Genomic DNA, 14,519 nt, shown 5'->3' with positions numbered 1-14,519 from the left:
CTGGCCTTGCCCTCCTGGAGAGCAGCCCCCTCCTCCCTGACCCTGGTCATGCCTGACTTCATCTCCCCAGCCTTCCCCGAAGCTCAGGAAGGAGCTAGCACCCAGGCTGAGCCTCCTCCAGGGCTCCCTGGAGTCCCTCCCAGCACAGCTCCTCTGGGGGCAACAAGGCTGAATACCCCACCCCCTACTTCCCTGAAGACCCTGGAGTGCAGGGGAGGTTCAGGGAGCAGGAAGCCCTGGTAGGCGCGTGTTGCATAACCAGAGGAAAAGTACTTGGCGCTGTGGAGGAGAGAGAGGAAGGAGGTAATGGCCCCGCCATCATAGCAGCAGAACCAACCCACTGTCAGGCTGGAAAGTCTCTGTCACCCGGTATCCTGATCTCTCTTTACAAGGAAAGAAAGTCCCACCCGGCAGACCTGGTGGCTGGGCCCTGCTGCTACTTGAGAAGACCAAGACCTATTCTCAGGGCCCACTCAGGCTGGTCCTGCCGGCGAGAGGGCTGGAGTTTAATGTGGGGTGGCAGGGGCGGAAGCAGCAAGTTATGTGGGTTTGTTGACAAAGGTGTGGCAGGCCTTGACTTTGGAGAGATTCATGCTGGCTGTTAGGCAGAGTTGGTAAGGTGGCCACGGTGAAGACCAGCCCCCACCCAGCTGGGCTTCCCCCTCTTCTGTCCCTCCAGCTGAGCCCTGTGTGGGGAGATGCTAAGGGAACAGCCTGCTCCAACCCCCTCTGTCGCCCACGGCTCAGCCGCCCACCCACGCTGAGTCAGAGCTCCGAGGTGGCTGTGAGTCAGCTGTGAGCACCCTGGCAGCTCAGGCCTGCCCCCTGCTGGAAGATGGCCATGCCGGGAAGCGCTTCTTCTACAGCTGCTCCTGGACAGCAAGGCTGCCGAACTCTCTGCTCCAGGCTGGTTGAAGTTCAGCCTTAGTGGGGCCAGTGCAGGGTGTGCACTGGAGAGGTGTCTCGGCGTTTTGTAATGGGCAATTCCGGCTGATACCTGTGTGTGAATAGGCCTGTCCTTGACTTTCAGGCAGTTCGATCAGCACAGTAGGGTTTAACAGTTCCGTGCCCTGCTACAGGGCTTTGGGTGCACACCCTTCCAGCCAGCTGTCCTGGAAAGACCAGTAGAGAAGTTCGAGGGGTGGGTGTGTTCCTTCCAGAGACAAAGCCCTGGACTGGCCTGCCACTGGTGCATGTGCCTTCCCCGTCTCAGGAAGGACTCAAGGAAAACTGGGCCCGGTGTGTGCGTGCAACAACCCACATGTGCCCCTGACCTGGGGCTCTAACACTGGCTGCCACAGCTTTTCTCTCAAAGAGCTGCTTTCCTAATTTTTTTTTTTTTTTTTTTTTTGCCTATGGCTGACTTTCTTACAGTGTGGCTCTTTAACCAGTACTTTCTTTCGGTGCAGATGGCTTGTATCTACTTTGAGACTTTCTTTCAAATTGTGAACTACACATAACTGATAGAAGCCGCTTTTTAGTCATTAAGTGAACAGCTCAGCGGCAGGAGCACTTTCTTGGATAGGCTGGTCTAAGAATGACAAGGTCCCAGGTATCTAGGTGAGCCTCAGACCCCCTATATGGCTCAGAATACCTTCAGGAATGTTGAGAATACAGGCAGGCAGCACTACCTACGCCTTTTGTTGTGAGTTTTTGTTTTTTGTTTTTTCAAGACACGGTTTCTCTGTAACTTTGGAGCCTGTCCTGGAACTAGCTCTTATAGACCAGGCTGGCCTCGAATTCACAGAGATCTGCGTGCCTCTTCCTCCTGAGTGCTGGGATTAAAGGCGTACACCACCACTGCCTGGCTTAGGGCCACAGCTCTGATCCCTAACACCCTCATAAATGCCAGGTAACCGTGGCAGCATGTATCTGTAGTCCCAGCACTTGTGGAGAAAGGGTCCCCAGGGCAAGCTAAACCAGTAGAATTGGGGAGTGCCAGGTTCCATGAGAGACCATGCTTCAGTGAGCAGGGGTATCGAGGAAGATACCAGTGTCAATCTTCTGCTCCACGTGCATGCGTAGGCATTTGCATTGTGTGTTTATCAACCCAGAGGTCCGTCGCCCGAGTCCTCCACAGGAGACAAGATCCTGGGCCACATGGGCAGGCATGCCGAAAGTGGCCTGCAGGCATAATTGCATAACTAGAGCCAAGCAGGATCTGCCTTCAGCTCACCAGCCTGTGCCCTCTGCCCCCAGTACATCGACGCCATCAGCAACAAGCAGGGCGAGCTGGAGAACTACGTGTCTGACGGCTACAAGACAGCACTCACCGAGGAGCGCAGGAGGTTCTGCTTCCTGGTGGAAAAGCAATGTGCTGTGGCCAAGAACTCCGCTGCTTACCACTCCAAGGTGAGCTGATGCCGTGGGCTGCATGGTCTCTGCCTGCTCCGTGCAACTGGCTCCATTCGCAGGGGGGAACGAGCTGGTCATGGACCTAGACAGTGTTCATGAGCGTCTGAGCTCCCAGAGAAGTCTGTAACTGGGGCGAGCATCCTTGTACACTCAGACTGGGGAGCAGACTTCTAGAGGGAGACTTTCCGGGTCAGAGGGCATGGCATTTTGAAGACCTGCATTAGAAATGGCTGGGCATTTTGGGAGACTGCAGCCTACTGCCTGCTAAGGAGAACTCGCAGTGGGGTAGGTTTGAGGGCTTCCTGAAGTCGCCCCTGGCTCCAGCCAAGGTCTAGCTGGACTGACGGCAGCTTGAGAGGGAGTGACCCACGCCCTCCTGGCTTCTGGAAGTGTTAGTTGTTACCTGCTCATCTGAACACCTGGGTTGCCTCTGAGGTTGGACCACATCACCTGACATCCTGACCTGCATGACTTAATGTCTGCCAGCCACCATAGTCCCATAGACGGCCACGTCCCACATGGAGCTGGTCACCCTCGTCCCACACCGCACCTCCTAGGCAGCTGTTGGTCCCTCCCCTTCACTGCTCAAGGTGGCCTCTTCTGAGCCCAGACTGGTTACATGGGTGTCCTCAGAGTCCCTCCTTGCCCCCACTTTCTCTGGTGCCATTTAGCACTAGGCTTTTGGTGAGGTTCTTGTATTCAGGCATTCCTGGTTCCTTTACAACCCCTGAGAAACCAACCTCTTTCCACTAAGTCGAATGAGGGCCCCTCCTAGACACCCCATGTTCCCTCTCCCTGCTTACAGCCTATCCCATCAGAACACACACACTTCCTGGGCCACATTCCAAGACCTAGCCCAGTCTTGCTAAACAAAGCAAGTCCTTGTGAGGAGCTGCCCCCTCCAGGACGGGCTGCCCCCAGCCCGTGACTATGTGGCCGGGGCCTGGGAGTCAGAGTTCAGAGGCCCAGGACATTCAGAGGGCTGACATAACCCCCTGGGGTAGGGAAGGTTCAGGTGATAGACTCTTGCTGGACACATGTTGGGGCAAGTGGAACCCCGTCATTTACTATATCTGTGGGGTCAGATTATGTCCCCTGAAACATTCAAGAACATTCAAAGAGCTTAGTGTGATTACCAAGCCCAGCCAACCACGGAGACCCAGGTCCTGTCCCAGTGAGGGAAGGTGGTCTAGAAACTGGCACTATACACTGACGTGTCCTTCCACGCATGACCCTGCCACCTCTGCTCTGGTCCTCAGGGCCTTTGGCTCCAAGGAAAGCCAACGGCTGCTTCTTAACCTCGGCTGTTCAGCTGGAGGCAGGTACACAGCCAGGCCAGGACTACACCTGTGTCCTGGGAGACACGCTGTCTGTGCCTCCTTCCCTCCTGTGCCCTCATCCCCACTTCCCCACTCCCAGAGCTGCTGGTGTTTTAACTGCCTGGGTACAGATGCCAGCACAGAGCTTTAAGGCTGGCAGCGGCATCTGCGCCCTCTAGTGGGGACCAGACTTTGTGCTGTGTCCAGAAGAAGAATTCTAACTTCCCTATCTGGGCAGCTGGCCACACGGCTGTGTACAGGCTCTGAACAGGAGTCTTGATGCTGGTCTGCCAGTGTGGCCATCTCAGGATGGAAGTATTTGACCGTCTGCAGCACTACCGCCCTGGAGGCCCACCTGTCCTAATGGGTAGCAGGGACAGGGGCTGCCTCACCTGTTCCCAGATGCCAGGCACAGCGCACTGCCCATTCAAGCCTTTGAGTTTCTTCAAGTAGACACAAGACCCCAAAGCAGAATCCAGTGTTGTGTCTATGCCCCCTCATCCTCTGTGCATCCTGTACGCTCACGGGGTTGGCTGTACCTGAGATAGGACTTCATGTGCCCCAGGGGCAAGCCAAGCTCTTGGATAGAAATGCCAAGCCTGTCTCCGGGTAGGGGCCACCTGTGCACATCCCCACCCTCCTGGCCTGATCGTGACTGGGCAGGTCCGTCCCATCTCCAGTTTTAACCCCCCTCACACCTGTCTACAAAGGAGCTGCCTATCCTAGGGCTGGCTGTGTGAGCCCGTCCGGTTTTTTTTTTCCCTCCAGGCCCCCGAGGAGGCACTTCCAGAGCAGGGCCTCCCTTGGTCTGATTCCATGCCTGGTGTCCTCTCAGGGACTTAGCACATAAGTGCTCGCCAGGCCCTTTAGCAGGTACCCCCCCCTCGAGACGCAAGGCCTACAGGTGGCCTTTGAGGGACCGCTGATGAAGGACAGCACTGGGGCTGGGACAGGCTACATGCATGCAAGGTGGTGCTGCTCTGAGTGACACCTCTGGACTGTGCCCCGCTGCAGGAACTCGGGCTGCAACTGACTCCCTTCCTGTCCTGTGTCTTCCGCTCTAGGGCAAGGAGTTGCTAGCTCAGAAGCTGCCTCTGTGGCAGCAAGCCTGTGCTGACCCCAACAAGATTCCAGACCGTGCCGTCCAGCTGATGCAGCAGATAGCCAGCAGCAACGGCTCTATCCTCCCTAGTTCCCTGTCAGCCTCCAAGTCCAACCTGGTCATCTCAGACCCCATTCCTGGAGCCAAACCCTTGCCAGTGCCACCTGAGCTGGCCCCGTTTGTGGGGGTGAGTCCTGGGACTTCAAAAGCTTACGGGGGTGGGTCCCTTTGCCTGGGGTGGCAGCGTGTTCTCTAAAGGGCAAGCCCAGTGCGCTGAGCCCAGGCCCCTGTGGTGGGTGCAGGGTACTCCCAAGCTGGCTCCCAGCGACGCCCTGCCCCTGCCTCTTCCTCCAGCGGATGTCTGCTCAGGAGAATGTACCTGTCATGAATGGCGTCGCAGGCCCGGACAGCGAGGACTACAACCCCTGGGCTGACCGCAAGGCTGCCCAGCCCAAATCCCTGTCTCCTCCGCAGTCTCAAAGCAAGCTGAGTGACTCGTATTCCAACACACTCCCCGTGCGCAAGAGCGTGACCCCGAAGAACAGCTATGCGACCAGTAAGGGCCCAAGGGTGCTAGGCTGAAAAACCAAGGCTTGTGAGTGCGTGTGCGTGCGCGTGCGCATGACTGTGGGAGTATGTATGTAGGTATATATATGAACACGCGTTTCTACATGGCATGTGTGTGCATATGCCTGTGTGCATGTCTACAAATACCTGTGCATGGGCATGTTATGCATGTGCGAGCATGTAGTGCGTATTGATTGGGAGTGTGGCATGGTGGGAGAAGACCAGAGCCCACTCCGCAGCAGACGGGCTAGAGGGTGGAGGGGGCTTCCGTTGATCACGTGACAGTTCCTGTGTTTGGTCCATGACTGTTGTGAATGCTTGTATCCCGGCTCCGTCTGACATGAAGTCCTCTCACGCACACACCCTTTGTCCCGGCAGCTGAGAACAAGACGTTGCCACGTTCGAGCTCCATGGCAGCTGGCCTCGAACGTAACGGCCGCATGCGGGTCAAGGCCATTTTCTCCCACGCTGCCGGAGACAACAGCACTCTGCTGAGCTTCAAGGAGGGCGACCTCATCACGCTGCTCGTGCCCGAGGCCCGTGATGGCTGGCACTACGGCGAGAGTGAGAAGACCAAGATGTGAGCACCACCCGCAGGGGGTGCGGCTGAGAAGCCTGCCTACCTCTGCACGCAGGGGGGAGGGGAACGGGGGGGGGGGGACACATGGGACACTCGGATGTGCTGACAAAGTCAGAGGGTCTCCTCCTGGGAAACCTGAGCAGGAGAGACAAGCACAACACACAGGCACATACCCCGGCCTTTCCCCACCAACCTCATCATTATTGCCCGTTACTCTGTGTCCTGTGATTGCTCATTCTTTGGCAGAGGACACGGTTTTCTGGATGTGTGTGCATGGTGGCACACCTGGCCATTTTCAAGATGGGAGCCTATGTATGGTTTCCCTAAAGTATGTGGCAGAGCAGACTTGACCAGCCTGAGACACCTCCCTCCAAACTCTCCTGTAGGCCTGAATAGCCTGCGGCAATGTCACCAAGTCTTGGCACCACCCAGAGGCAGCCCGCATCCCCGGGAAAGCAGTAGCTTTTATCTGGGTCTGTCTTTGACCCCTTATGCTAAGCCGCTGTGGCCAAATCGAGGCATAAGCTGAGCTTTGCTGTGCCCCAGTGGCAGCTGCCTACGTGGCAGGGAGCCTGCGAGAGGTCTCTGAGGAATAGGAAGCTTTGTCGCCTCTGTCCCACTGGTCTCCTGGTCTGGACCCATCATGGTAGTGGGCTGTGTGGCAGGTGAGGTACAGGTGGTCAGACCCATGGCTCCACCAAACTGAGCTTCTAGGCTGCCTCACCCTTGGGGCCAGGTGCAGAGCTGGCTCCAGCCACGTCAGATCATGGTCTCCCTGGAGCATGGGGACAGGCTGGGGAACCAGTAGGACCCGCGATCTGACAGCGGTCAGCAGGGGCCACTGTGCTGCATCTGAAGAGCCTATAGAATGGATTCTGGGCTCTCTCACCTAGGGCCTTTCTTCTAGGCGGGGCTGGTTTCCCTTCTCCTACACTCGGGTCCTGGACAGCGACGGAAGTGACAGGTTGCACATGAGGTGAGCGTACTGGCTAGTCAGGGCCCCTGGGCAACAAACTGGGCAGGGCTTCTACAGCACCGTCTCATAGGCCCTGCTGTATGTTTGAGATCATATGTGGGAGAGTGTGGGATGCTGCGGTGTTAGGGGGTGTTCTGGGGGTTGGGGGTCCCAAGAGCCGTGGGAAGAACAGCAGGTGCAGTGTGGGGCAGCTGTTGGCCCATCCTGACTGCCACGCCTCACTGCCTACCTCTGAGAGCGGGGTTGGAGGTCCCCTGAGTCTCCAGTGTCTCCTGACCCTTGGAGAATCCCAGCTGCTCTTGGAAAGGTGAATGGCTGCCTGTCACAGGGCTTCCCCAGCAAGTGTTTGGCCACTCCCCTCCCCCTTCCACCCTGGTGCATCTGTACACACAGTCCAGGGAAACTGGTCAGGGAGGGCAGAGGGGAAGTCCTAAGAATGTCACTGGCTGCTGACAGCAGCCCAGAGCAGCTGAGCGGGTATCTCCAGAGGACACTGGCCAGCCTGAGCCCCTTGTCCCCACAGCCTGCAGCAGGGCAAGAGCAGCAGCACAGGCAACCTTCTGGACAAGGATGACCTGGCCATCCCTCCCCCCGACTACGGCACATCCTCCCGGGCCTTCCCCACACAGACGGCTGGGACTTTCAAGCAGAGACCCTACAGTGTGGCGGTTCCTGCCTTCTCTCAGGTGAGCCCTAGGGCCTGGGGCACGTGGACTTGGTTGGCAAGAGCCTGGCACTGGTACTAACTGGTGTCTGGGCCTCTCGGCTGACAGGCCTGAGGCAGAGGCTCTGTAGCTTGGGATTTTAGCCACACTTCCTACCAGACTTGATGTACTCAGCAGCCTTCTGCTCAGTGTGCTGTGGGACTTGGGCTTGGCTGACCTGGGGACCTCGGGGCCAGGGGATCAGAGCTTCAAACTCCTTCCCTGAAGGCTGCAGGGTGCTAGGTGTCTCTGCTGCTGTCCAGAGCTTTCTAGTCAGCGGGAGGCCATTGGTGGCTGGTTAAGGCCTCTCGGCCCTCAGGAGGGTCCCTGGCAAACCCCTAGCAGTCCGCGTGTCCGAGGTGGGGTCTGGCTTTGAGTGTAGGACGGACCCATGGGGCTGGACAGTGGCTCCTACAAACCTGAACCTGGGACTCCCATGCCAAGAAGGTTGGTCTGTTCTAGCCTTGGGCAGAAGGGATAGCAGCTTGTCTGTGGCTCCATCCAGCCCTACCTCTCCCTGGACATGGGAAAAGAAAGAGAGCCCACCATTTCCATTTCTTGGGTCACCTGAGGACCATCATGGTGTCCCAGAATCATACTGTTGACAGTATGACAAGGATGTACACTCATGTTTGAAGCAGACAAGATCCTCCTTTTGGCTGTACCCATCCTGCCCTAGAGGGAAGGGGACACTTTGGAAGGGCTCCCTCCAGGGAGTCTGCGGTTCAGGTGCTGTGACTGATTTGGGGGCTTGAGTCTGAGGGGTCTAGACGGTAATGTCCTTGGCTGGAACCTTCGCTCATATCAGAGCCACACTGGAGCTGGCGCTCGAAGCATGCGGTGGCAGCGGGGTGTCCAGGTGGAGTAATAGACCTTGGGCATAGGCCAGCCTCTGGGAAGGGACTGGTTCAAGGCTGGGAAAGCCAAGGATGGTGAACTCACCATAATACCTTGGGCTCAGCGCATCGGATGGAGATGGGCAGCTCTCTGCAGCTAGTGTTAGTCCGTGCCCAGAGTGTCCCCTCCTGGGCGGGAGCCCCAGCTCAGAGCCAGCCCAGGCATCTGTGAGGTGGGGTGGTAATCTGTGGTCTCCTGAAGCATCCGTCCCATTGCTCATCTCTCTGTCTGCCTCCAAAGTCCCTGGCTTTGCAGGAAGGCGCTCTGCCTACTGAGACCTCTGACCCCTCTTCACTGTCCCCACAGAAACTATTTCTGGGGGGGGAGCCCCAGTGCATGGGAGGCATATGCAGTGATGTCATTAAGTCACTGTCCCGTATGCACAGAGGGCACACACGGTCCAGCCTACCACTGGCCAGACAGGAGGTGTCCCTGTTGATCTGTGAGGTCACCACATCCATGTCGCCGCCTGGAATAATATTCCCCAGCCACAGTGACTAAAGAGAGGCTAGGGAGTGGTGGGGATGGAGCCAGCTTCCTGGGGACCCCAGCCTGTACAACATGGGCAGAGCCATCTTTATGAGGACTGTACCAGGGAAACCTTGTCAGTAAGGGCCTGAGTCTTAGTCACTGCAGCCCCATGTGATTGCTCTGTCTTTGCTCCCCAGGGTCTGGATGACTACGGGGCGCGGTCGGTGAGCAGGTAAGAGGCTTCTGACTTGGTTGGGACTGTGGGCGGGTGACCACGGGCTTGGTGAGAGTAACCTCTCTCTTGGGGCCTGGAAACTGGCGTTTCTTACTTTGGGAACTCAAGGCTTGACCCTGAGCCTGCCACCAGAGTCGGACCCACCCACCCCTCCTGGGTTCCTACCCCGTTCTCTTCTAAGTGGAGCGAGCACATCCTCCATCCTGCTGGTTCTTGGTGTCTGGGCCTGCTCTGTCCATCCCAGCAGGCGAGACAGTGTTGGGGAGGGTCGTCAGCCACCTCTAGACCTTTTCTCCCTAGAACCAGGTAGGACTGCACTAAGGGCTGGAGCTGCCATCCCTGGGCACAGCCTGGCTGCTGGCTAGGGCTGCTGCCAGGCTCCGGCTGACGGCGGCATGCATCTGGGCAGCTGTCCTGTGCTTTGTTCCACAGTGGCAGTGGCACGCTGGTGTCCACAGTGTGAGGACGCTGACCCTGGGCAGCTGCTCTGAAGAGCTCTTCCCCGTCTCCTCCGGTTTCCCTCCTCAGCTCTCGTTGGTTTGTTCCCGGGTTGTTTTCTTTCCCACACGCTCCTGCCTTTTGGTTGGTGATCCCAGACTCTGAAATCCCCCAGGGTCCATGGTGCTGCTCCCTGCGCCCCCTGTGCTCATGCCCCCAACAGGTGTCCCTAGTCTTGAGAATTAACTGCCAGGCGGGGCCTGCTGGCTGGGTGGCAAAGCAGTGCCCTCACCCGCTGCCCTAGCCCCGTGGTGTTCACGATGCACATCCCTTTTGTAAGGCTGGCCATGAGCCAGGTCTAGAGTTTGAAGAAAAAGAAAAATCTTTAAAAAAAAAAAAAAAAAAAAAAAAAGAAAGAAAGAAAGAAAAAAATGAAAAAAAAGAAAAACAGGAAAAAAGGACTATTTTTTTCCTAAAAACAAAAACAGATATGCATGGACTCCGGTGTACGTACTGTTACTCTGCATCTGACTGCCAGAGTACTGGCGTCTTCTAGGACAGGAAGGGGCTCAGGGCCCTGGGGGCTCAGGCCCGGCCCCTTCCAAGGGCTGCGCCGAGTAAAGAGGCTTACACGGGCACTCGGGGAGCCTCCTGAGGAAGCTGGCCGCTCCTGTGATGGAGGCTGCACCCCAGCCAGGCCCTGCCCACCCCCAACGCCAGGCACTGGGCCTCTTCCCTTGGCAGACCCGGCTGGGCAGGTACATATAGAACGGAGTGCGGCGTCCCTACCAGGGTGGCGCTACCTCATGCCAGTGCCCTGGCGGGAGCTGGGGACAAGCAGGTGCTGCCCGGCCACATGCGGACATTCCAAAGACATCGAGACCAACCCCACCCATCCATCCACACACACACTTCTGGGGAATCATTTCTATAACCAGCCTTTGAGGGAGTCACGGCCCTGTTGCCCCTGGGCTGCAGAGGGCCAGGGGAGAGGCAGGCCCTGGCCCAGCTCCTCCTAGGCACGCTCATCTTTTGTGTGTCTTGGTGACTTTAGAAACAGGGACACTGGACTCAGTGGCTACTGTTTTTGTCTCTTCACACACTGAATTCTGGGCTGTGGAGCCCAAGGCCCAGCGGGCTCAACCCTGCACCTGGCGGGAGCCCTTGGGAAGCTGCAGACGCGCCTCTGATGTGGTTAGCAAAACCCTTCCACAAGCCTGCCGAGGACTAGGGCGTGGCTGGTCGAGTCTGCCGCAGCAGCTCAGACACTGACAGACAGACCCTGTTTTATATTTAAGGAAAACACAGCCAGAACTTGGACCTGTGTAAAGAACTTTCTGTGTTGTTCTAATTTTGCTAAAAAGTTTCCAATCCAGGGGATTCCATGTGCAATGGATGAATGTAGACACAAAACAGCAAACTTGTATGAAGATGTAAAGTGCTAAGAAATATTTTTTTTCCTTTTTCCTTTCCTTTTTTTTAAAAATCCGAACTGTGCCCTGTACTGCAGTCAACTGTTGGAATAAAGGTTTTATTTATTGCACTGAGTTGGTCTGGTGCCTCCTTCCAGCTCCCTGGCATGTGTGGGGGCTGCGTGGACCAGGCCGCACCTCAGTGCACCCCAGCTGGCCGGCTCGATGGCACCGAGGTGGCTCCCACCCTGGCTGGTGCAGACTCTGTCTGTGCTGGCTGACTCCTGAGCCTCCCACCCGGCTCTCTGCCCAGCAGGTGGGGTTGTTTACCCAAGGACTGCAGGTCCCTTCCTGGCAGCCTGCACCTCCTCCACCCGGTGTTCATCCTGTCTGGCCTTCTGCTTCCCAGGGTCCTTAGACACGCATCCGCTGCTCCAGTTTGACAATAAGCCTTGTGTTTCCTTACAGTGTTGATGTCGAAGTGGCCAGATTTTGAGCTGCCCCTGACTAGAGTTAGTAAGTTGACCTGGTTTTGGGCCCATCTGTCTGCACCTGCAGTGGCTATGGCTGGATCCTCTGGCCTGAATCAGGACAGCCTCTGCAGGGGGATTCTGCTGCCTGGCAGGGCCTGGTAGTCTGCCGAGTTGCCTCGCTCTGGGCGCTGGGCCTTCTTTCCACTGGTTCCCTCCTTGGGCTTGCGGTTCCCCTACCTTCCTTCTGCCTGGAGGCTTGTGGTTCTAACCTTGCCCCGTGACTGCCTTCGCTGCCAGGACTGGCCCACATCTATCCTCTCCTTCCCTGCTAGGTGCTTCATCCAATCAAAAGGTGGCCTGGGGGACAGCCTTCCCCAATCACTGAGCTTGTACCTGGGTGTTCCTAGGGTGTTGTGGGGGGTGGGTATGAGCCCAGCTGCTGAGTGCCACAGCTGAACCAAGCCCGGGCCTAGGGTCACGTGGACCTCTGCCTTCTGATCTTTCTTACCTCTTCCGGTTCCCTCCATCTCCTCACATGGCCACAAGACACTGGCCAGACTGCCTGTGTCCCTTGGTGCTGGAGAAGTGGGCCACTTGGGGCAGGGAGGAGGGCACTGCTCCACATTGCCCACCACGGCGGAGGGGGCATTTACTCCCTCGCCACACCACAGACGGGGTGGCATGAGAAGCCGGGACCTGTGTCCCTTAACAGGAGTGGTCATTACCTCCCTGAGAGTCACAGTGGCGTGTCCCAGCCTGTGGGCAGCCAGGCCACTTGGGCAGATGGGAATCTGTGTAGTGTGCATTCTGTAGCTGAGTTCCGCTGACATTTGCAGAGAGCGTGAGATGCCCTTGGCTGACTCTGGGCCGGCCACTCCCTCCCGCCTCTAACTGCACACCTACCTAAGATGTTCTCTGGGAGGCCTACATCTCCTGCCCAGTTAAGGGCCATGTCGTCCTCACCTGCAGCGGCATGGGGAAAGGCTCAGGGAGGCTGGCGGAGCTCTCCCTGGGACCGGGTCCCGTGTGCACTAGGCCTGGGACTTGGGTGTGATAGACATAGAACAGAATGGACCTGGAGTCTCAGCACAGTGCTGCCACATGGCCCCTGGACATTCCCCACAGTCTGCCTAGCCTTCCAGCTCACCTAGCCTGGGTGAAGGGGTATTCCGAAGCTACCTGTGGTTGAGGGATGTCCGTCCACATACAGCCTCACCCTGAATTTAGGACCGCAAGAGGGTTGCTACCACCCTTGGCTTGGTTCTGGGGGTACCCCAGTCCTGTGTAAGTCCACAGGTATGTGCAGGACTGTCCTCGGCGGCAGCCAGCCTCTCGTCCCATGGTTGTTGAGGAAAATCATGAAAAACGGAGGAGGGGAAGGCAGGCTGTGCTGATGCAGGGGAGTTGAGCCTCTCTAGGTTTCTGATCACAGCGTGTTCATGGATGGCTGTCTGCAGAGCAGGGGAGAGAGTTGGCACAGGCGGGTACCCAGCTGGTGTCCCACTATTCTGCATCAGCCGGTTCCATCCTGCATAAACGCCATTTGTCGTTCCCGGATCCCAGGCCTGGATGCCTGGTCCTCCTTTTCTATTGGTGCAGGCTCTGTTGTTGGGTCCTCCCACTGTTGGCGATAGCCGCTGCTGGGCATACCATGTGCTGGCCATGTCCCCTGCAGGTTAATATCTCTTGAGCATCCTTGAAAGGAAGTGTGTCCCTGGATTCTGCTAACTAGAACATGTACAGAGCAAGACTTAGCCTTGGCTTTTGGCGTCTCTGGATGGTTCTCTGTGCTCTGAACTGCCCCCCCCCCCCGTGGCTTTGGGGGAGGAGAGAAGAAAGTGTTTGAGAACAGAGAGCCTTTTGGGTGGGGCACTCTGGGTCTGGACTTCCTCTCTGGTCCTAGCTGGTGATGACTCTTTCTGTGAGTTAGAATGGGAGTCAGTGGGCAGTAGTCGGGCGTGTTCTGTAAATATGTCAGCCATACTGCTCAGGCCTGGTCCCATGATAACCCTGCCCTGGGACCTGCTCATTGCTCTGTTCTGTCCCATCCCCTCAACAGAAAGACCTGTCCTCATTCAAGTCTCCCCAGAGCTGTTGCCTTTGCCCGGCTTGAGAACCCTTCTGTAGAATGTGGAGTGAGCCAGGGACAGCCTGGCCATGCCGGAGCCTGCAGCTAGCACCCTCACTACGATGGCAGGGTCCAGTCTCACAGGGAGGGGATGCAGAGTAGAGAAGCCTGGCGTGGGGCAGACCTCAAGCTGCAGGCAGAGCAGCAGGTGGTGGCCCCTAACCTCTTAGGCTCTGGGCAGAGGTGAGCAGCAACAGAGCCAGCAGGGATCTGCACGCCTCCCTGGGCTCCACCTTTCAAACCTTCACAGCTCGAGTGTTTCAGATCTGTAGAAAATGTAATCTTCAGGAAAATGTAGGGTGAGACTCTACCTAGGAGGTCTTCCTGGGGACCCTGAATGGAGAGCCTGCTCGCCCACCCTGGGCTTCTGAGAACCCACCAGGCACAGAGGTGACATTCCAGGTAATGGATGTAGAGCCAAGCACGCTTCCTTGGAAGTGCAGTCCTGTGCCTCGCGAGTCCCCGTGTTCACGCGCCATCCGTGCTGTCACTGTGGAGCTGCCTGGCCCCTCCCACCTACTGCCTTGCGCTGTTCCCACCTGAGCGGGTCCTCCCAGGCCTGACAGGGACTGCAGGACAGGCTTCCGGGAGGGCTGGGCTGCCGCAGCCCATTCTTGCTCATCTGTTCCATTCCCACTTCTTGTCTTGAGTCTTGTCCCTGTGTATCAGCTGTGGCCTGAGGGGCACTTGGTGGCTTAGCCACCACTCAGGGAGGTGGCCAGTCCCTCTGCCGCCTGGCCAAGGCAGTGGCCGTGGTGTCCATCCGCAGCCTGTAGAGTCGGGGCGCGTGCGCCTCGTGTCTGTCGTGTCTGCGTGTCTACAGTGTGCCTCCTGCGGCGCCCTGCATGCCTGGGCTGGTTCG

The 14,519-nt window shown here is 57.4% G+C and overlaps 1 protein-coding gene across 6 annotated transcripts in view; it reads left to right on the top strand.

The window, feature by feature from the left end:
- Positions 1-14,519, top strand: part of Baiap2 (BAR/IMD domain containing adaptor protein 2) — a 65,976-nt gene that overhangs the window by 50,649 nt on the left and 808 nt on the right. Inside the window, exons 7-14 of one of the 6 annotated variants that reach the window (XM_038325015.1) lie at positions 2,200-2,352; positions 4,739-4,963; positions 5,131-5,332; positions 5,722-5,923; positions 6,831-6,899; positions 7,423-7,585; positions 9,169-9,203; positions 11,525-11,568. In XM_038325015.1, the coding sequence (XP_038180943.1) occupies positions 2,200-2,352; positions 4,739-4,963; positions 5,131-5,332; positions 5,722-5,923; positions 6,831-6,899; positions 7,423-7,585; positions 9,169-9,203; positions 11,525-11,552 (1,077 nt within the window). In that variant the 3' untranslated portion in view covers positions 11,553-11,568. Of the gene's footprint in view, positions 1-2,199; positions 2,353-4,738; positions 4,964-5,130; positions 5,333-5,721; positions 5,924-6,830; positions 6,900-7,422; positions 7,586-9,168; positions 9,204-9,638; positions 10,234-11,524; positions 11,573-14,519 lie in introns of those variants that run through there. The other 5 variants (XM_038325014.1, XM_038325017.1, XM_038325012.1 and 2 more) reach the window with 5 other exon arrangements.

The sequence above is a fragment of the Arvicola amphibius genome, chromosome 4, assembly GCF_903992535.2.
Source record: "Arvicola amphibius chromosome 4, mArvAmp1.2, whole genome shotgun sequence".
Lineage (NCBI taxonomy): Eukaryota > Metazoa > Chordata > Mammalia > Rodentia > Cricetidae > Arvicola > Arvicola amphibius.
Note: the sequence above shows the minus strand (reverse complement) of the source record. Positions and strands in the feature narration are given on the sequence as shown.